Here is a 21153-nt window from a genome sequence, read left to right as displayed (position 1 = left end):
GTGCTCCGCAACAAGAGAAGCCACCGCAGTGAGAGGCCTGTGCACTGCAACGAAGAGTAGCCCCCGCTCGCCGCAACTAGAGAAAGCCTGCATGCAGCAACGAAGACCCAACGCAGCCAAAAATAAAAAATAAATAAAATAAAATTAATTAATTTTTTTAAAAAAAGGCTGAATAAAGCAGGACCCCACTGGAGCACCAGCAGAAATTTTCTGTTTCTAGTCTGGGCAGGCTGTGCCACATCTGCTCCTGCCCCTCTGTGGGGACACCTGCTGGGTGGAGGGTGGAGTGGGTCACACTTTAAGGATGATTAAGAAAAAAAGAATCAAAGTGTGTTATCCCTAAGCAAGTTGTGGGAATGGACCTAGGTGGAGTGCCGCCAGTGCGGCCCTAATGAACACACTTTATTCACCTATCTGGAGCCTCAAAGACACACAGAAATGAGAGTCCAGCATTCCCTGTGGATTCCTCTGATTACAGAGAGTATTTAAGACCTTACTCCCCAACCCTCTACAACCTCCCAACTGGTGAAAAGCCCCCACTAACTCATAGGTTGTTGGGAGAAGGGCCAAGATAGTAAACAGCATGTAAACATTGGTTATTTTTTCTGACTACAAAAGAAAAATCAAGTGATTCCCAGACTCAAAGGCACTTGTATCTCCTTGCAGTTCTTTTTCTATACATTTGTTACAAGCCTGAGAACTTATCTACTAAGTATATATATACACTTTGGTACAAAGCAAAGCAAAGCAAAAGAACATACATTGTATTGTATGTTATTGTATTATATGTTCTTATTGCAGAGGAAAAGGCCTGGAAGGATACACACCAAACTGTGGGAATGTTGAAGGGAAAGAAGAACACTCTTCACTTTTAACCTCACTGACTGAGTTTCTTGAAGAATGTTTAGTAACTATATTCTACTGTATGAGTTTCTTGTTGCTGTTATAACAAATTACCACAAACTTGGTGGCTTAAAACAACACAGGTTTATTATCTTATAGTTCAAGAAGTCAGAAGTTCGAAATGGGTGTCATTGGACTAAAATCAAGGTGTGGGCAGGGCTGCATTCCTTCTGGAGTTGCTAGGTGAGAATGTGTCCTTGCCTTTTCCAGTTTCTGGAGGCTGACTACAATTCTTGGCTCACGGCCCCCTTCCACCTGTAGAGCCAGCAATTGCATCATGCTGACCTCTGCTTCTGTCTTCACATCTACTTCATTGGCTCTCCTGCCTCTCTTTCCTTTATCAGGACCCTGGTGATCACATTAAGCCCACTTGGCTAATCCTGGATAATCTCCCCAACTCAAAATCCTTAACTTAATTGCATCTGCAAAGCCTCTTTTTCCATGTAAAGTAATATATTCACAGGTCACAGAGATTAGAAAGTAGAGATCTCTGGGGAACAAGGTGGAGACTGCGGCATTATTCTGCTTACGACAATTACTTGTGTAGTTTTTTAAAAACCTATTAAGAAACCTCATATAATAAAATTTTTCTCATCACTAAAAATTCCTGATAATCATAATTTCTAATGATACCTAATATTTCACTGTAGGGATACACGATTTATTTAACTGGTCCCCCAATTGGGGATAGTTAGGTTGTTTTACATTTTCATGATTTTAAAGATGATGATTTTCATGATGAACATCTTTAGGTCTTTGGGGGGATATACTGAATCAGAAACGGACTTGGTGGTCAGAAAGACCAGAGTTCAAATCCAGGCTCTGCTTCAGTTATCCATGTCATTGGAGTCTTGGTTTCCACAACTGCAAAAAGGAGAGCCTTACAATAGCTCCAACCTCACTGGAGTTTTAAACAGCTTTCTTGAGATATAATTCACATACTATACAATCCACCCAGTTAAGGGGTAAATTCAATGGTTTTTAGCCTCAGGGTTTTTGCAGGATTCAATGATATTGAACACACAAATTGTCACTACCATTAATAATTCTTTGATCATAATTGTCATCATTTTCTTGGGCTAGGTTCTAAGAATCAGCAATATAGCATAAAAGCCTGTAAACCTCTCAAATGTTTTGGAAATAGGGCTTGGAAAGATAGAAGGTGTTCTTGTGAGGGTTTTTTAATTTCGGAGGGGGGTTGGGGGTTATTTTTTACTATTTGGATAGAATTTGGGGGCACAGGAGGAGCTGGTATTAAATTCTTGAGCCAGTTGACTCAAGATGCCCTCTTTCATTCTCCCTTGTGTAACCCTGAATTATGCTCATCCTCAAACCCACCCACACAGAGTAATTAGAGGAGGTTGATTCTGGTTCACTGAATGTCCCTACCCTGTCTGCCATCCCTGCCAAGCCACTGGCCTGTCCTTCTCCATATCCAAGTGAATCTTACTCCTTCAGTGAAAGCTGCATTGGTACCATCTCCAATCGCCCATCTTAATTCACACCAAGTACACTGCATGGCAAACTGGCAGGAAGGAGAGGAGGTGGGTCTCTACCAAGTCCATGGAGTGCCTAAACTACCTACCAAGAAACCACAAAAGCATACTCCATTTGGCTGTGGGAGGACTGACTGCAGGTTTCAGGGCTGAGTTAGCCAAGTGTCAGCCAAATCCAACGGCATTTTTCACCAGAGTGTGTGGGCAAATCCTCAGGCATCCCGGCAGGTGTGGGAGCAGGTTACGTGAGATGGGTGTGGGTTAGGTGGTGAGGGATGAGAGAAAGGTGCAGGGAGGGTAGGTGGGGTCAGAGGTGGGTGAGGGTGGAGGTAAGGAATGGAACCCCAGCTGGGACTGGACCTAGTAGTTAGACCAGTAGTTTGGAACCCTTTTTGGGCCATGGGCTCCTTTGAGAATCTGATGGATGCTAAGGACAGAATGCACACACACCCATATGCATAAACACACACACACACACACACACACACACACACACACACTGACCCACAAATTTGCACAGTGTCAAGGTTTCCTTGAACCTAGGAAGCTCATCCAGGGCTCAGAATTGAAAACCTCCGGTCTAGACTAGTTCACAGGGACTTGTCAGAAAGAAATCCTAAGGCTGCATTAAGAAGTTGAGAACGTTTGTATCTTCTCATGCAACAGAGATTTAGGGAGGTTTGCAGGTTTGGGAATTAAATTCCAAAGCCCATTTATTCCGTAAATGCTTTATTTATTTTTTTCCAGTTTTTATTTTGAAAATTTTCAAAGTACCAAAAAATTGCGAGCTCGTGTAGTCCAATCACATCCTCCAAATGTCAACATTTCTCTCTAATCTCTCCCCTCTTCCTTGCATGCTTGTACTTTCAGGAACCCATGTTTTTCTGGGGAACCATTTGAGAGTAAGTTGCAGATATTATGATACTTCATCCCTAAACACTTGGCATATAACTCCTAAGATCAAGAGAGTCTCCTGCCTAACCACAACGTAATCCTCACACATAAAATTTAACATTGATACAATACTTTTATGTAATATACATTCTATATTCAAATTTCCTCAGTAGTCCCAATACGTAGGGTCCTTTTAGCTGTATTCTTTCTCCTTCCCTTCCTCCCTCCGTCTCTCTTTCCTTCCTACCTTTTTCATTCAGGATCGAATCCAGAATGATACACTTCATTTAGTTATATCTCTCAGGCTCTTTAATCAAGAGCACTACTCCAGAGTTTTGGTTTTTTGTTTTGTTTTCTCTTGTGACACATCTTTTTGAAGAGTCCAGGCTAGTTGTTTTGCAGAATGCTCCCCAGTTTGGATTTGTCTGGTTAAAGTTAAAATCTGGGGGCAAATGCTGTGTCCCTTCTTGATGCATCACATCAGAGGGTCAGTTAGTTCCTTACTGATGATGTTAAGTTTGATTCATGATTAGCGTGATGACCTCCAGGCTGCCCTTTGTAATTAATACACGCTCTGTAGGGTAACACTGTATTCATTGAAAGCCTTGAGCTGTGGCAGATGCTGGAGGAGACAGTGGTGAGCAACCAGACTCAGCTTTTGTTCTCACGCTGTTTCTACCGTAGAGGAAACAGACAAAAACCTAGGAAACAAATAATTAGAAAATATGCAGTTTTCTGAAGAATATGGATGGGTGCTGGGATAGAGCAGTATCAACTCTAACATTTAAAGTGAACTTAAAGGTGAGACTTGAAGAGGAAAAAGGAGTCAGGCATAGGAAGATGGGAGTGGAGGGGGTGGAGGTGGCCCTGGCCAAGCTTGGAGGGTAGAGAAGAACTGAAAGATGGGCATGTGGTGATCTCAAGCACAGAAAAGTGATAGGAGGAAGGCCCTGGTCTGATAATAATAATATTGAGCATGTAGTATCTGCTAGACACTGTTCTAAGTGTATTACATGGCTTACCTTGTCTAATTTTCCCCATAGCCCTGTGAAGTAGGTGCCACTACTATTTTTATCCTGTAAAATCTACAACACAGAGAGATTAAGTTATTGACCCAAGGTCACACAGCTTGTAAGTAGCAGGGCTGGGATTCAGACCTGGGATGGATCTGACTCCACAGTCTGTGCCCTTACCTATATCAAAAAGGAGGAAACAGGGTCTCACCTGGAAAACAGAATATGAAAAAGGATTGGAGTCAGAGCAACCTGGGCTGAGTGAGGAAGTTCTGTTGACAAAAAAAAAAAAAAAAAAAATGTGGGATGGGAAAGCAAGAGAAAAGAAAGGCCCAGAAGATCAAAGAGAGAAGAGTGGGGCTTCCCTGGTGGCGCAGTGGTTGAGAGGCTGCCTGCCGATGCAGGGGATACGGGTTCGTGCCCCAGTCCGGGAAGATCCCACATGCCGCGGAGCGGCTGGGCTCGTGAGCCATGGCTGCTGAGCCTGCGCGTCCGGAGCCTGTGCTCCGCAACGGGAGAGGCCACAACGGTGAGAGGCCCGCGTACTGAAAAAAAAAAAAAAAGTGTTCAGGGCTAGAAAACAACATAGTAAAATAGGCCAAAGTTTGGTTGGCTACCCCACCCTCAGTCCATGCCCCTAGCCTGTCCCTGCCGGCAGGACTCTCACAATTCTTCTCCTGCTCTCTGTGGTCCCAAACAAAACCAGGGTACTTACATGGTCCTAAAGTATCTCCCCACAAATTGCTTATTAATTACAAAGGGAAAAATAGGAACTTTACAGTGAGAAACCCGGCTGACTCCAACTTAACCAAGTGACAGAAGTGAACATACAGAGGGTTCTTAGGGAAGGTTCTGGAAGGAAATTTGGGGGAAAGCGTAAAAGAAGGGTTTCGTGAGGAAGGCTCTGGATGAGGAGAGAAGGGGAAGTCTTGAGGTTCAAGAGTCTCTGGGTGACACGGCAGGGTCCATTGGGGGAAGATGGGGTGTCTCTGGGAGGGATGGGGAACTCCCTTGAGTTGGAGAGGTTCTGAGAGAAGATCAAGTCATTAGGGAAGGACTTGATGGGAACTTTGTGTGACAAAAAGGTCACAACAGGCTCCGTTTGGGAGGTTGGGATGGGTAAACTCTGGATGACGAGAGAGTAGAGAGCTTTAGGTAGGGGTCTCTAGGAGAGTCCTAAAAGGGTATACGAGGGGTAAGCCTCTAGGGCAGTAACCTGTGGGTGGACGAGACTCCGTGATGAGGGCGTTAGGCCAGACCGAGGATGGGGAGACTTGGAAGGTAGCCTTGAAGGGCGGGGCCGGGGGGTGGGGCCGGGCCGCCGGGCGGGTCCCCCCGCGCAGCAGGGGGCGCTGTGAACCCGGGAGGCCCCGGGCCGGGCGGCGGCCGCTCCTAGTGAGCGCGGCCCCTTTTCCGGGTGTCCTCCTCCTCCTCCTCCTTCTTCGCCACCGCCGCCGCCGCTACCCTTTCCCCGGCCGGCGGCTGCCGCTGCTGGTGCAGCCATCGCCGCCGCCGCCGCCGCCGCCGCCGCCGCCGCGGGGCTGCGAGCCAAGCGGAGGCCGCCGCGGAGCGCGAGAGCCTCCCGCCCCGCCGCCCCGCCGGTCGCTCCAGGGCCGGGCCGGCTCGGCCGGCGCCCCCCGCGCCCCCAGCCCGCCCGCCCCCGCGGGCCCGGCCTGGCGCGGCCGCCCGCAGCCGCGCTCCTCCTCCTCCTCCGTCGGTCCGCGGCCCGCCGCCTCCTCCGCCCGCCGCCCCGCGACCCCCGACGCGCCGCCGCCGCCTTCGGCGCCCCGCGGCGCCCCCCGGTCCCGCCCGCCATGCCCGGCCCGGCCGCGGGCAGCAGGGCCCGGGTCTACGCCGAGGTGAACAGCCTGAGAAGCCGCGAGTACTGGGACTATGAGGCTCACGTCCCGAGCTGGGGGTAAAGCCGCCGCCGTCCCCCGCCGGGCCCTCTCACCCCCACCCCTGCCCGGCCGCCCCCCGACGCAGACCGCACTCGCTCCCCGCGATCTGTCCCCCAGCGATCTGTCTCCCCGCTGGGCCCGTGCTTCCTCGGGTCTGGGGTGGGCGGTAGATCCACACACACACACACACACACACACACACACACTATGTTCTCGTCTCCCTCTCCACACACACACACACACACACACACACACACACACACACACACTATGTTCTCGTCTCCCTCTCCCCCCTTCTCGTTCCTTCCTCTCCGCCGTGCGCACCCCTCTCTCCCGCTCACCCCAGGGAATGCTTTCTTACTGACAAGTGTAGGGGTCCAGGGACCAGAGCCTGGTGGAAGTGAGGGAGCGGCCCTTCTCACGCTTTGGGGTTTCTATTGGGGTGGGAAGTCAGCAGCTGTACTCTTGAGCTATTAAAATTCTCTGCCTTTTTCGTTTTTTGAAATGAGGCTGGGTGGGAGGAAATTTTTTAAAGACTTCCAGACTCTCAAAGGAGGGGCTGTCTACCTTTGGCGTGTGAAGTATAAGGCAGGTGCTGTGGGCAGAGGGGCACTTCTGAGCCTCCAGGATGGTGATGCTTTGCTCACCTCTCTAGATTGGCTCAGACCCTTGCCTTCCTACCTCATCTCCCCCAAGTTAATGAGGGACCAGTTAGGTTAGGAGCTGCGTCCAGTGAAGGGAGCCAAGTTTATGTTGTGGCTTTCATTTAGGTAATGAGTCGTGGCATGATGTATATAGACAGTTCCAAGTTCTTGATTAATGGAAGTGGCTGGATGGGGGTGTGTAGTGGGCATAGGCTCAGTTAATCCCAAGTCCTGGCATTTATGTGTCGCTCTTTCTTGCCTTTCACAGTAATCAAGACGATTACCAGCTGGTTCGGAAACTTGGTCGGGGAAAGTATAGTGAAGTATTTGAGGCCATTAACATCACCAACAATGAGAGAGTGGTTGTCAAAATTCTCAAGGTGAGTGTCTTATGAGTGGCGTTAAAATTTCTTTTTCACAGGTCAGGAGGATATAAACTACTCCAGCCACATACTAGAATGAGTAGTACAAGCTCTCATTTTACATATCTTCTGCCTGATGTCTCTCTGTTACTCCTCCCACCCCGTTTTCCTGTGAACTTTCAAGAAAATACACAGACCTGTTTCAAATCATGATAGTTCAGGAACGTTCTTGTTCTGAAATGTAATTATAGGGTCCCAAAGTGAAAATTCCAAAGGGTCTCCATTTGTTACAAAATAAATAGGTATTCGGGAGCAAGAAGAGCCTTTTCGTGAAGATCCTGTCGCTCCAGGAGCTCCCTGAGTACTGAGCTGCTTATTCCAGAGAGGAAGTTGGAAACAATTAGAGTAGCTTCTTCGAAGATGAGCTTGAAGCCTGAGCGGAGGGAAACACCTCAGTGGATAATCATTGTTTTTTCTCCTTTGGTGATAAAAGTTTCAGGTGGGGTGGATATAGTGAGCCAATAGTGTCAGGAAGCTTCATTGTTTGCTTATCAGCTAGTAAAAGTGAAGTTGGGGAGCAGTGGGGATACACTTGTAATCACAAAATAATAATGGGAACAAAACAGCCTGAATCTGGTTTAGCAGCCTAAGTTTGTTAAACATACACCTTTGTCATCTCTTGAATGAAGGCATGATCTTAATGAGCATGAAGTTTGGCTAAATTATCTTCCAGGTGACTGATTGTGTAGCTTTGATAATGTTTTATAGGGTGTACTAAAAAGTACTTCTTAGAATCTGTGAAGGGTATTCATATCATTGCTAGATTATTTAATAGGTGTGCATGTCATTTAGTGAAATCTTGAGATGACCAGAGTGTTAATATAAACACTTTTACATATACAAGAGTTACATTGTGGCCATTTTGAAGAGGCTTTGTGAATAAGAATGTGGGATTGAAAAGCTGTTTTTGTATCTTAAGTAGAGTTAGGGCAGCTGTGTCCCTATTTAGAAAGAGGGGTCAGGCTTAGACTGTCTGAAAATCACCTTTCCGAAAGTGATCATCTCTATTACGCAGTACCATCCTGGCCTAGTGATGAAGAGGCAGGATTGCAGTTGAGAGAAATAGGCAAATTATTTGTGCTGTCAGAAACACTGGGGTAAGAAGTGAGGAACTGATACTGAAGACGTGGAGTTTTTAACTCTCCTCTTCCCTAAATATGAATTGTACCTACAGAGTCATGTGATCTTTTTTGTTTGTTTTTCTTCACAAGCATAAATATTGAAAGAAATGTTCTCTTCAGAGAAATCACCTGGCAAAGGCATACAATTTTTTTCTTTATACATTAGCATAAATATTTTTAATATAAGCTGCTTAAAATCTCTTTAGGAAATTTTAAGCAAGGCATAAGTTGAAATTAGGAATATCCACATTCCATTGCCGTACATTCAGAAGAATGAACTGCTGACTCTAAAGCAATTCCAGAAAAATGTCTAAACATTTGTGCGATGGTAGCATTTTTAGAGTAAGTGTGCAACTTCCTGTAGTGTCTTTTTTGAGAAGGAACAGCATTCAGGTGTACATGTAAATAACAGTACGTTCATTTAGGGAAGCATCCCGTTGCCCTTTAGTCATCCTTGTAGAGAGCTTCATAGCCTCAGTTGCTGGATAGCTTTTCCCCTGCTCTAAAGATTCGGAGGATATGTTTAGGGAACCCAATATGGAAGCTGAAGGTTATTTTTAACCGACAAGAAATGTAGGCACAAAGAAACATATCTAACATCACTATGTTGAAATAACCCTTAGCCAGAACTCCTGTTTCCCATTCTTCCTGTCTCTTACTGCTCATTTTAGCACTGGACTATAAGATATTAACGTTGAGCACAGAGTAAGTTCCAGTGTTCTCGAATAAGACTTGGGAGGCCCCCTTGATGCTCTGGCTAATGAAGTGTTGTTTCTTGTATCTTTTCCACACAAGTTCTTCTCAGAGTGCAGCCTGAACCACCTTGTTTCCACTGGTGAAAACTACACTCACTTTCTGTTTTTCAAAGCCCTGTGACATTTCTCTCCAGATTTTGTTCTGTCTGAAGGATGGGGTAAGAAAGTACTAATGGTATTGTCGGGTTTTCTTGTTCGGACGGGCTGAATTAAAGTAGATTAAAAGTATTGTTTTTTAAAAAGAATAGGGTCTTTACTCAGTAAAGTGCCCCTATTCAGATAAGTCAAAGTTATGACTAATACCTACTGTTGTGGTGCTTGGCCACAGGAAATTAGTTCCTTAACAGAGTGCCAGTTGCTCATAATTTGAAGGAGTCCAGAAAAAGCTTCCTTTTCATCTAGGCGTACTGTATTTCAACTTCAGGAAGGAATTATATATTGATGTGCACATTGTGACTGAGACAGAGGGTACATTCCTTGAGGCCAGGGGCTGCCTGCTTTTTTGGCAAACATTCCGTCCAGTCCTTTTCAATATATGACAATGGTTGGATGATGAATGACCACAGAGGGATTTATATCATTAATTTACATCAGTAGATTTCTCAATATTTTGGTGATCAAAAGATATTGGGGCTATTAAGAGGTTTTAGGAATTTAGAAATTGGTGAGCAAAATGTTCTGTCTATGCTGAAGTGAGATCCTGAGTTGGAAAACTTCAAAGAAAACTTTCCAATCAATAGGGAGGTTATATCTTTTTTTGACAGAAATTGTTTTGAGGAGAAAAGGCCGAGGTGGGGAGGGGGTGGATGGTAAGGGTTAATATAGCAGGGCAGAAAACCACTTTTGTGCCTGAGGTTTCATCTTGATTTTGAAAAGTCAACTTTTCAGTTCCTTTTTAGTACCTCTCAGGAAGGTATAGACAAAAACATTTGGCCATTTTGGACAACTTTTAGCACTTTATGAGTATCACCTATGTATGGATTTCATCTCTTCTTAGAGTCCTTGGGATCCTTCGAATTCAACTGCTGTTTTCTAAGTAGAAGTTAAGAGCAATACCAGTTTTTTTTTTTTTTTTTTTTGCAATACCAGTTTTTAAAAAACAAATGTGCAGGCTTTTGGACCCATGCTGCAAGGACTGGAAATCCTCATATTAGGTTTCCTGTTGGTAGTCTTATTTTATACAAAGAGCTTGGCTGTCCATTTTTTCCCTCCAGAAATTAATTATCAAGCTTCAGACAAAGAATGATGGTAATACAAGTTTATTTTTTCAGCATGTTTAGCCTACTTGTTTGTAGGTATATTTAAATTTTTGTACTTGCAGGAGGTAGTGTTAAAAGAAGGATGAGATGACTGTTGATTACAGATTTTTTTAGTTACTTCATAGTGGGCTGGTGGCTGTTTAGGTTATATCAAAATGGTGTTTGCTCTGTGCTTTCTCATTTATTTCTACTTCATCAGCTGCTAGGTTTTTTACCTCCATTTACTTTATTAGGCAAGTGTGCCAAGACATCATTGTTCTGAAACAAGACATTGATACTAATTTATCTAAATATTTTGGTGATTTCTAGTTTCTACACATGTCTCATGGTATAAAAAGTGTTAAAAAGAGTATTATTAAAGTATTAAAAATAAAAATTTGGGGACTTCCCTGGTGGTCCAGTGGCTAAGACTCTGCGATCCTAATGCAGGGGGTCTGGATTCGATCCCTGGTCAGGGAGCTAGATCCTGCATACAGCAACAGAGATCCCGCGTGCTGCAACTAAGACCCGGCACAGCCAAATAAATAAATGAAAAAGTATTTTTTTAAAAAAAATAAAAATATTAAAAATTGTGAACTAGTCAGTGCTGTTTCTAATATTGTGGTTGTGGGGTCAGACATTGAGAGTGTGGTTAACCTGTGAAACAGAGTCACAGGATAGGGGAGCATGGATATTACTAGAACCCAGCCTCTTTTTTACGGACCCAGGGGAACCTGCAGTTTGCTCGGGATACCATGGCTGGTGGGGGCAGAAGCACTAGGTTCACGACCTTTGGTCCCTCCCATGGAGTCTTGGTAGATGTGAGGAAAACAAGTAGGACATTTGCTGGATGTTCTGAACTGTACTGGAAAGATGGCCAAGCACTCACTGGAAGTCAAATGGAATTAATTTGTTTCCAATGATTTTGGGAGTTATTCTTCTGAAGGGAAATATTTGACATCAGAGGGTTACTGGTTGAAGTGTGGGATAGGTTAAAGCCCAGAGAGCTATAGGGACCCAGACTTGCGTTCTCTGGTGTGTATCCACAGCAGCATGTTTAATGTGTAAGTGAAATGTTACTTTCTTTTCTTGTTTGATACCACAAGAACCAGTGTTTTTATACTTTTTTAACCCATACAGTTCTTCCAAGTCTCATCCTGATCACTTGCTCAGAGAGCAGAACCAGTAGTAGAAAGGACTGTACCATCCTCTCCATGAGATTCAAAAGTCCTGCTATGTGCCTCACATTTTTACATAAAAAAAATTTTTTTAATCTAGAATAAACAGTTCAAGACGTTGATAATGTAATTGAGAAGATGAGAGTTGAAAGATAGGGGCAAATTTGCTGTGAAGAAATAAACACTGCTCAGATAATGTTTATATTTAGGTCAGTCATGATGGATTTTAGAGATGCTACCAGGGTAATAAAATAAAAGCCATCATCCAGACTGAGCTTTCTTTCTCCTCTATCCTACATTCCTGACAACCATTGTTCATTGTAATTGTTTATTGCAGGTGATGAAATTAATCTTAGTGGAGCAGTTGTTGCTTTGGTAGTGGAATAAAAGTAATCCCAGATTTGAAAGTTCTGAGCTATATTCCTGCCTTCCTTGAATTTATTAGTTCAGTTATGCTTGGAAAGAAATTAAAACAGGACTTTGCCTATTAACATTTGCTGGCATTTATTGAGGTCATAATTCTTATGCCTTTGGTAGACATTACTTTGCAAATTCAGTCACAATTAAATGCTAGTAATTGAAATCATTCTCAGATCTGGCTTCTTAAAAATCTGCTGTAAGTAAATAGGACAGATTACTGGCCTTATCAACTTTTGTCTTTCTAAGCAGCCAGTACTAAATTGGTCTTTTGTTTTAAAATGTTTAATGTTGGTGAATAGGGAAAGAGAAAAAGGACCTTACTCTTGGATTACATTGAACAAGGTTCTCCTGAATAGCTGGGAGTCTTTGCCTGTGAGCAGAGGAGACCTTCTGAAAAAAATCTGTTTTTCTTTGTTTTCAGAGCTCGTGCACAGAACACTTTTTTTTTTTTTTTTTTGCGGTACGCGGGCGCAGGCTCAGTGGCCATGGCCCACGGGCCCAGCCGCTCCGCGGCATGTGGGATCTTCCCGGACTGGGGCACAAACCCGCGTCCCCTGCATCGGCAGGCGGACTCTCAACCACTGCGCCACCAGGGAAGCCCCACAGAACATTTTAAATGAGTTTTTCCCCTTTAAATATTCTCTCTAGGTGTGTGCCAAAATTAATTTATTATTGAAACTTGATTTAATACTTTAATTTCTTTTTTAGCTTTTTTGCCATTTTATCTACTAGACTTGGAGTTTAAATTTTTTTTGTTTTGTTAAACAGCTAAACTGATTCAGTTAGAACCAGATATTCTCTGAATTGGAATAAATGAACCTTAGGTGAGACAGAGGCTTTTTCTAGCATGCAGGATGAAATGTGAAATGATGAGATTGTGATAGAAATGTATTCTCCACTTTAGTGATGGTGAATGAATGCAGACAGTGGGCTAGAGGGTCAGAGCATCCTTATTTCTGTAAAAATTCATGGTTTATTTTCCTTCGGATGCAATGATCCTCCCTTATAAATCCTAACTTTTTCTCTTCAATTCTTTTTATAGAATTTAAATCTTTGCTTTCACTCCCTAGGAGCTCATTGGTTTTTCAGCTTCTGGAGCATCTCTTAGGTTCAGAGGAGTGAGCTTGAGGGTAAAGGGAGTTACCCGTAGCCTGGGTCCTGTAGAGACCTGGTGCCCCTGCTTTGGAGGGGAGTGTCCTGAGCTGTACATCACTCTCCTTTTTCTTACAGTCTCTTGGTCTTTTGCAAGTATGTGAGAACTCCAGCTGCAGTGTGACTCCATTGTGCCACTTCAGAATTGTCCTGCTGTCCCCAGTCTCTAGTTTGGGAAGTTATTGGACAGGTGTCAATTGGGTAACAAAATATGCTTCACATGCTCTATAGGTTACCTTTAGACATAATGAAAAATATGTTCATCTTAACTGAGTTGTCTAGGAACTGGGTGCCTGCCTGATCTGTTGCTGAATAACGGGAGAACAAAGCAAGGCTTTATATGGGGCATTGTCATAGGAGCAACTTATTTAATGGATTACCCCTGTACTAATTCCCTGTTAGAGGGAGAAAAGGGATTTTGGTGAACACAGGCTTCTTCTGGCTGTTGTGTTTTTTTCCCTCTGTTGCCACTCCCACAGATGTGTAACTGCTTTCCAATAGTGACTCTAGAATTCTACACTATTGACTCTAGAATTTTCTTACATTGAATATACTGGTATCGGCTAAATTTTTAGATATGATAGCCAGCTTTTATTTTTCTTTTAACTTACTAACAAAATTTCAGACTTACAGAAAAATTGCAAAAATTGCCATATCTCTCACCCAGATTTCTCGAATACTGACATTTGTTTCATGCTTCTCACTCTTTCATATATATATACACACGTGTATATATATATATATATACACACACACACATAGATGTGTATGTGTGTGCATATAAATAATTATATTTCTTTTACATGTCTTAAGTGCCTGAGAGGAAATTGCAGTCATCCCTAATTTCCTCTATTTCCTAAATACAAGAACAATTGCTTACATAACCCACAATGCCATGATCAAAAATCAGAAACTAACATTGATGCAGCGCTGTTAATCTATAGCTCTCATTCTCATTTGCCAGTTGTCCTTACAATGTTCTTTATAGCAAAGGAAAATCCCAGACCGTGTGTTATATTCAGTTGTCATATCTTTTTAAACTGGAATAGTTGTTCAGTCTGTGTGTTTCATGACATTGACATTTTTGAAGCTTATAGGCTACTTATTTCATAGTATATCCTTCTCTGGCTGTTTTCTGACCAAATTGTACTTCATATTCAAGTGCTTCATTTTCCCAAAGTATTGAGCTCTGTAATTATGAAAAAGGGAAGTAAGGAGTAAAATTCCTAAGTGGACGTGGGGAAGAACCACAGTAGCCAGATCCATTCTACTGAAAATCCTGACAAAGTGGAGTGGACATGATTGTGGCGGCTGGCTTGGAAGGTTGCAGCCAGATTCCAATCTCTCAATTGAGCACCCTCTTACAGGTGATACAGGTGTTCTGTATTTCATAATTCCTCTGTTTTGTTGTGTGTTCAAGCTGTAGTTTGGTGACCAACAAGAGGTTTCTCTGGCGTGTGTGTATATTACATCTCCCCCCATCCCACCAGCACCACATACACACAGGCTTTTTCAGTCTTGTTTCATGGCTAATCCATTGGACTCTCTTTGCCTGTGCTTTTATAACAGTGTCTCAGTGGTGGAATACTCCTTTTCCTCAGTTATGTTTCTTCCATAGCCACACTTGGGAAATGAAAGCGCAGTGGCTAAGAGTGAGGCCTACAGTCAGATTGTCTAGATTAGAATCCTGCCCCCACTTTTTAGAATTAGCTGTGCGACCTTGGGCAAATAGCTCAACTTGCCTGAGTCTACTGCATAGGAATTTTGTGAGGATGAAATATGATTTATTACTAACTAAAATTTTGAAAATAATAAAGCTAACATTTATTGACTGCTTCCTATATGCCAGTCACTGTTTAAGTACTTGATAAGTACTTTATAAAGCATGATTGATTATGATAATGCTTATTTTTCCATAACTACTTTTATTCTTCTTCAAACTCTTTAGCCCATTTAAGACAAGAAATAACATACGTAAGGCTAGTATTTCTGATTAAGGTTTTTGATTTTTCTATCCAGCAGATTGAAAGGTTTGTAGGTAGTGGGAGTTTTCAGTCTCTGCTGTGTCAGAGGTCAGTTTTCTCCTTTGCTGACCCATCATCTCTTTCTTTAGGAATGGGATCTCTTGGGAAGTTAGTTTTACTAGCTCTGAACTGATTTCAGATTCTAGATATTAAGGGAATGGGAGTGGAGACAGGACACGGGAGCCAGCAGCTGGGAAACAAGTTTGTAACTTGATGTCAGTGAACTGGTCTTCGCTCCTAGAAGACAAAATTACATGCAACCCATTGGAAGAGCAGGTGTCTCACCATTTTGTTTCAGTTTTTCCATTTGTGAGTGCATGATAGACAGCTGTTCAGAGCTATAACAGTTTCCATTTGGCAGTTAGTTATCTAGTAAGCATTTTATTTTTAAAGTATGACATGGGTATTCAAAATTTTATGTGCCCCAAATGTAACTACTTAAAGATTTGACACATAAGCTATATGAGTCCATGAATTATTTGATTCTTATGAGAAGGCCCATTTTATCTCTTCTTTCTTTTCTTTTTTTCTTCTAATTTAGACATGCCCTTTAGCATAACACAGTGTGCAAGATAGTACAATATCCATTTGATATAAACATTGTTTTAAAGTTTTATTTATTAACTTCAAAAGGAGTCTTACTTCTGATTACTCTTGTGTATTTAAGCCAGTGAAGAAAAAGAAGATAAAACGAGAGGTTAAGATTCTGGAGAACCTTCGTGGTGGAACAAATATCATAAAGCTGATTGACACCGTGAAGGACCCTGTGGTAGGTGCCTGGTGCTTGCGGGAGAGAGTGTGTGTGTGTTTGTGTGTTTGTGTATGTCAAGTCACAAAACCTGAAAATAATGGGAAACATCATTATAATATAGTGGGAATGATTGTGTTTGTCTTTACTACTAACTGATTTTGAAAACCAGAAAAAGTCATGGTGGCCCAATGATAAAATAGCCACCACCACTTTTATGGAACCTAAAAGTTTATGTAGAAAAAAATCCCTGTCCCAGGTTTATTACCTCATTATTTTGATTTGGCCCACAAACGTTTGCTGAATATTTCCTTATGGCCCTGCTTTTCTCCCAACTTTGAAAGCTTGTTACTGCCAATTAACATTATTTTACCTCACTTAAGTAAGCCTGACATTTGAAAATCTGGGTTTATAGAAGGAAATAAGAAGTGTCTCCATGTGGACACTTGCCATAGAGAGCTGAACAGCCCCACAGACCCCTTGAGGTCACTATCTTGCTGTTTCTCATACTGGTCTTTAATTCTGCATCCACCATCGGGGCTCACATTGTATATGCAGATGCAATTTAAATATTTTTGTTAAAATGCTTAATTTTTAGCCATTTTAGATGTGCTGTTTAATTTTGTTTTCTCTCTCCCTCGGGAGTAACGTAACCTTAAGTGTTTATGCTTAGCCAAGCTTCCCATTCAATTTCTGTTCTTTACCTGTTCTACCTCGAATATTTCCCTGTTCTCCCATGATAGCTTTTTAAGAAGTAGGTCTTTGCTTCTATCTGCTAAAGACATCCACATAAAAATGTAGCTAACATGCATTGAATGCTTACTGTGTGCCAGGTACTGTTCTGAGTGTTTAATGGTATCATGTCTTTTAATCCCCACAACAGTTCAGTGGGGTGGGTAACATTATTGTCCACATTGTATAGATAAGAAAACTGAAGTCTGCAGAGGTTAAGTAATTTGCCAAGATTACACAGTATCACTGAATTGAAAAAAAGAAAAGTTTTTCCTTTTGGACCCTGAAAAGATTGAGAAGGATGGTTGTGTGCTGGATTCTATCTGAGGCATTAAAAATGTATCCCAACCTTATCAGCTCAGGTTGATTTTACATTGACTAACTCTGGACTACATAATCCTTGAAAATGGCCTGCAGTGTGGGCCAGTATGTAGTTTTATACTTAGAGCATCTTCATTTTGCTTTTTTTTTTTTTTTAAGTTAACAGAACTTAATGATTCCTGTCTTACTATTTTTGTAATTTGTTACTCAAAGCATGTATGTGTTTTACATGATATGTAACGCAAGTAAATCAAGGTGAACGAAAACCAATAGGGAACCCTCATCCCCTAACTTGTAGGGGGACAGGCTTGCTCCCAGCCTATAGAGAGATCTGGTGGTCTTGTTGAAACTTTCAGCGTTGGGCCAGTGAGGAATCTTTGCACCAGGTCTGCTGCTTGCTCAAAGACTTGCATGCATGCACTGTGGCCTATTTCCTAGGTAACTTTTACTTGCTTCCTTGAGCAAAACTTCACAGCTGTAAAGATTTCCAAGATGATTTTATTTCTTCCTATAACCCTTTAAGCCCCTGCTTTTCTCTCAATTTTGAAAGCTTGTTACTGCCAGTTAGCATTATTTTACCTTACTTAGGTAGATGTGACTTTTGAACATCTGTATTTACACAAGGAAATATTGAACATTTTGTACTCATTGCATTAAAGATTATAGTACTCAAAAATACTTGATTTTATATGATTTGTGGAGGAAACACATCTTTGTAAAGTGAGACATTCTCTAATTGTCCCTAGCCAAGGCAATAATTTCACATTCTGCCTTACTGATAATTATAGACTTTTCTGGATCCTAAAAAGACCAGTAATAAATTCCCAAGACCTATGATAATTCTGTAAAATGCATCTGGCTCATTAACCCAAGATGAAAACGTAACACTCCTTTTGGAGTTGGCAACCTGGAACACTGCAGAGTATAAATCTTCACATAATGTGCCAGGCCCACTGACAGGTTGGTCAGAGAATACAACTCTTCTTAAAAAACAAAAACAAAACCTTTATTATGAACTTTTGCAACCATTTACAAAATAAAATGAATAGTATAATAAACCTCCCTGCACACATCACCCAGCTTCAACTCACATTAAGCAGCTTGTGGCCAACTTTGTTCCATCTATACTCCACCCACTTCCCAACAACCACCATCCCCAGTTGTTTTGAAGCAAATTCCAAACTTAAAATTTCAAGAGGAGTCTTTCTTAATAGGCTCTCCCTGATGAGTGAATCTCTTTCATCTAAGTGGGATTTGGGGGTGGGCCAGTACAACAGAAGCAAATTACATTTATTGTTTGAAACTTACAAAGCATTAATATTCTCTCTTGCAGTCAAAGACACCAGCTTTGGTATTTGAATATATCAATAATACAGATTTTAAGGTGCGTATATACTTTTTCTTTCTGACATGGGGTTAATGGGGAGTGGGGAGGTGGTGATAAGCACTCTTGATACTCTAGAACACAAGGGGGGCGGGAAAGGTTATTGGTGAGAGCAGGAAATAACATTGGATTCCTTAAAGCATTACTACAGAATGCAGAAAGTGGTTAGGTTCTTGCACAGGTGGAATTACTCATCACTCTTTGCCTTGCGTACTCTGGGGAGAGCTGCTGGGCTGGGTCTAAGTTAATGCCTCATTTATAACGCTCCTGTTGTAGACAACGTAGTTTTAGGTAGGTGTTAACTTTAATTTTCATACAAATCTTATATTACTGATAGGAAGTGATAAATGGATACGGGACTTGTATGGAAAACAAGTCAGTATAGTACCTTGGATTCAAGCTGTCAGATGGCATGTATATTCATTCACACTGTACAAAGCAGATGACAGAGTCACGGTGCTTTAGAAAAGCCCTATTTTGGGCTATTTACATTTCTTCTGTTTATAAGGCGTGTTAATTTAGACTTTAAAGTGTTCCAAAAGCATGGTTTTAAGCTGTTTTTTTGTGAATTTGTTTTTATTTTTGTTCAAACACTGCAACCTTCTGATAAGGAGCCAGGCATACTGGACATGGTAGAGCATAATATGAAAACCAATATAAAAACAAATAGTGGTGTTGATTTTTAGGGGCATTTAGAGAACTTTTAGGTGAATATAATTCTCTGTCAGTGTTTGAAAGGCTTGTGGTTTTGTTTTGATGGAAGTTAGGACAAAACCAAATCAGCAGTTGAAAGTTGATGCTATGGGGAGTGATGCTTTGGGGTGAAAATGAAAGAATCTTATCCTCGCATTTACTTTTTCTTTGGTAATCACTCTAAAATAATTAGTGAAAATAAGCAGAAGTGGATATTATGACTTATAAAACAATAAGCAAGTTTTATATTCAGTGCAGTCATCCCTTGGTATCCATAGGGGATTGGTGATTGGTTCTAGGAGCCCCAGGAATACCAAAACCCAAGGATGCTCAAGTCCCTTATATATTAATAAAAATGGCATAGTATTTGCATGTAACATGTGCATGTCATCCTGTATACTTTAAATCATCTCTAGATTACTTGTAATACCTAATATGTAAGTGGTATGTAAATAGTTGGTGGAGCACAGCAAATTCAACTTTCTGGAATTTTTTTTTTTTCAATCCGCAGTTTGTTGAATCCTCAAATATGGAGGGACAATTGGATGGCTTTTCCCACTTGTAACAAGTTTCCTTGTTGATGTGACTCCTTAAAGGTGAACTCTAAAAAGTGGGATGTAAATTTTTTCATTAACTAGCAGAGCAGTGCTTAGCTGGTAGAGTACTGTGCTGATACACGTAACTGATCACACTTTTGCTATGAACAACTGAGGTTTATCAAGATGTACATGATTGCGAATGTGTTTCTTAATAGGCTTTAATGAAACCAAACATTTTCCTAATGCAAAAGTTTAAAAGCTGGTCTCAATGGAACTTCATAGTGAAATCCCTCAGGTTTCAGTGCTTCTGCTTCCTTAATGAATTTTTACCAGTTATCTAGCCACAGATGTAAAAATTTCACTTCAGTATTTTTTTTAAAATTATTTATTTATTTATTTATTTTTGGCTGCATTTGGTCTTCGTTGCTGTGTATGGGCTTTTCTCTCCAGTTATGGCAAGCGGGGGCTACTCTTCATTGCGGCGCACGGGCTTCTCATTGCAGTGGCTTCTCTTGTTGCGGAGCACGGGCTCTAGGTGCACAGGCTTCAGTAGTTGTGGCACGTGGGCTCAGTAGTTGTGGCTCGCAGGCTCTAGAGTGCAGGCTCAGTAGTTGTGGCACATGGGCTTAGTTGCTTCGCAGCATGTGAGATCTTCCTGGACCAGGGCTGGAACCCGTGTCCCCTGTATTAGCAGGCGGATTCTTAACCACTGCGCCACCAGGGAAGTCCCTCACTTCAGTATTTTTGTGTTTTTTAAATTGACAGCTGTTCTGTTGATTTAATAACATACAGAGGATCAGTTTTTAATTCCTAGAGAAATCTTACTTCTTACAAAGAGGATGTTTTGGTGGCATATATTCTCTAGGAGCTTCCTTTAAAAGGGTCATGGGAAATTGATGTTTTTTGAGGCTTGCATAGCTGAAAACATCTTTATTTTATCCTCCCAATTAATACATTTGCCGTGATATAGAATTCTAGGTTGTAATTAATAATTTCCTCAGAATTTTGAAGAGATTGTTACCACTATTACCACTGAAGCCATTCTGGTTTCATCTTATATGTAATCTGGGTTTTTTGTTTTCTTTCTTCTGAAAGCTTTTAGTATTTTCTCTTTATTCTCAGTCTGTGAAATTTCACAGTGATGTGCTTTCATACAGGTTGCTTTCATCCTTTGTTCTGGGGACTTACTGGGCTTTTTCAGTATAGAAACCCATGTCCTTCCATTTTGAAAAAATATTTTTAATGTTCTTTTATTTTTTTCCCTTTCTTCCTTGTTCTCACTTTCTAGAACTCATTCGAATGTTAGACTTCATATATTGGCGTTCTATTTTCTTCTCTGAATTTTAAAAATAGTATCCTGTTCTTTTATGTTTTATGTAATATCTTCTATTTTCTCACTGAGAATATGTGGGGTTTTTTTCCCATTATGTTTTCTTCTTCATGTCTTTTTCTGTTTTCCTTCCAAATTCCTTTTTGGGGGGTGTTTTTGGGTTTTGTCTCTGCTACAGTTGTCTGAAATATCACAGTTATTGAATGTCTGCTCCCTCTGTAGAGTAATGAAATTACTGATTACTG

At 41.6% G+C, this 21153-nt stretch overlaps 1 protein-coding gene across 1 annotated transcript in view; it reads left to right on the top strand.

Moving 5' to 3' along the window:
* Window positions 1-5742: 5742 nt before the first annotated feature.
* The window catches only part of CSNK2A2 (casein kinase 2 alpha 2), a 39124-nt gene continuing 23713 nt past the window's right edge, over window positions 5743-21153 (top strand). The window contains exons 1-4 of the mRNA XM_032613339.1: window positions 5743-6224; window positions 7120-7231; window positions 15829-15930; window positions 18296-18346. Of these exons, the coding sequence (XP_032469230.1) occupies window positions 6121-6224; window positions 7120-7231; window positions 15829-15930; window positions 18296-18346 (369 nt within the window). The 5' untranslated portion in view covers window positions 5743-6120. The remainder of the gene's footprint in view (window positions 6225-7119; window positions 7232-15828; window positions 15931-18295; window positions 18347-21153) is intronic.

This window comes from Phocoena sinus, chromosome 19, assembly GCF_008692025.1.
Source record: "Phocoena sinus isolate mPhoSin1 chromosome 19, mPhoSin1.pri, whole genome shotgun sequence".
Taxonomy (NCBI): domain Eukaryota; kingdom Metazoa; phylum Chordata; class Mammalia; order Artiodactyla; family Phocoenidae; genus Phocoena; species Phocoena sinus.
Note: the sequence above shows the minus strand (reverse complement) of the source record. Positions and strands in the feature narration are given on the sequence as shown.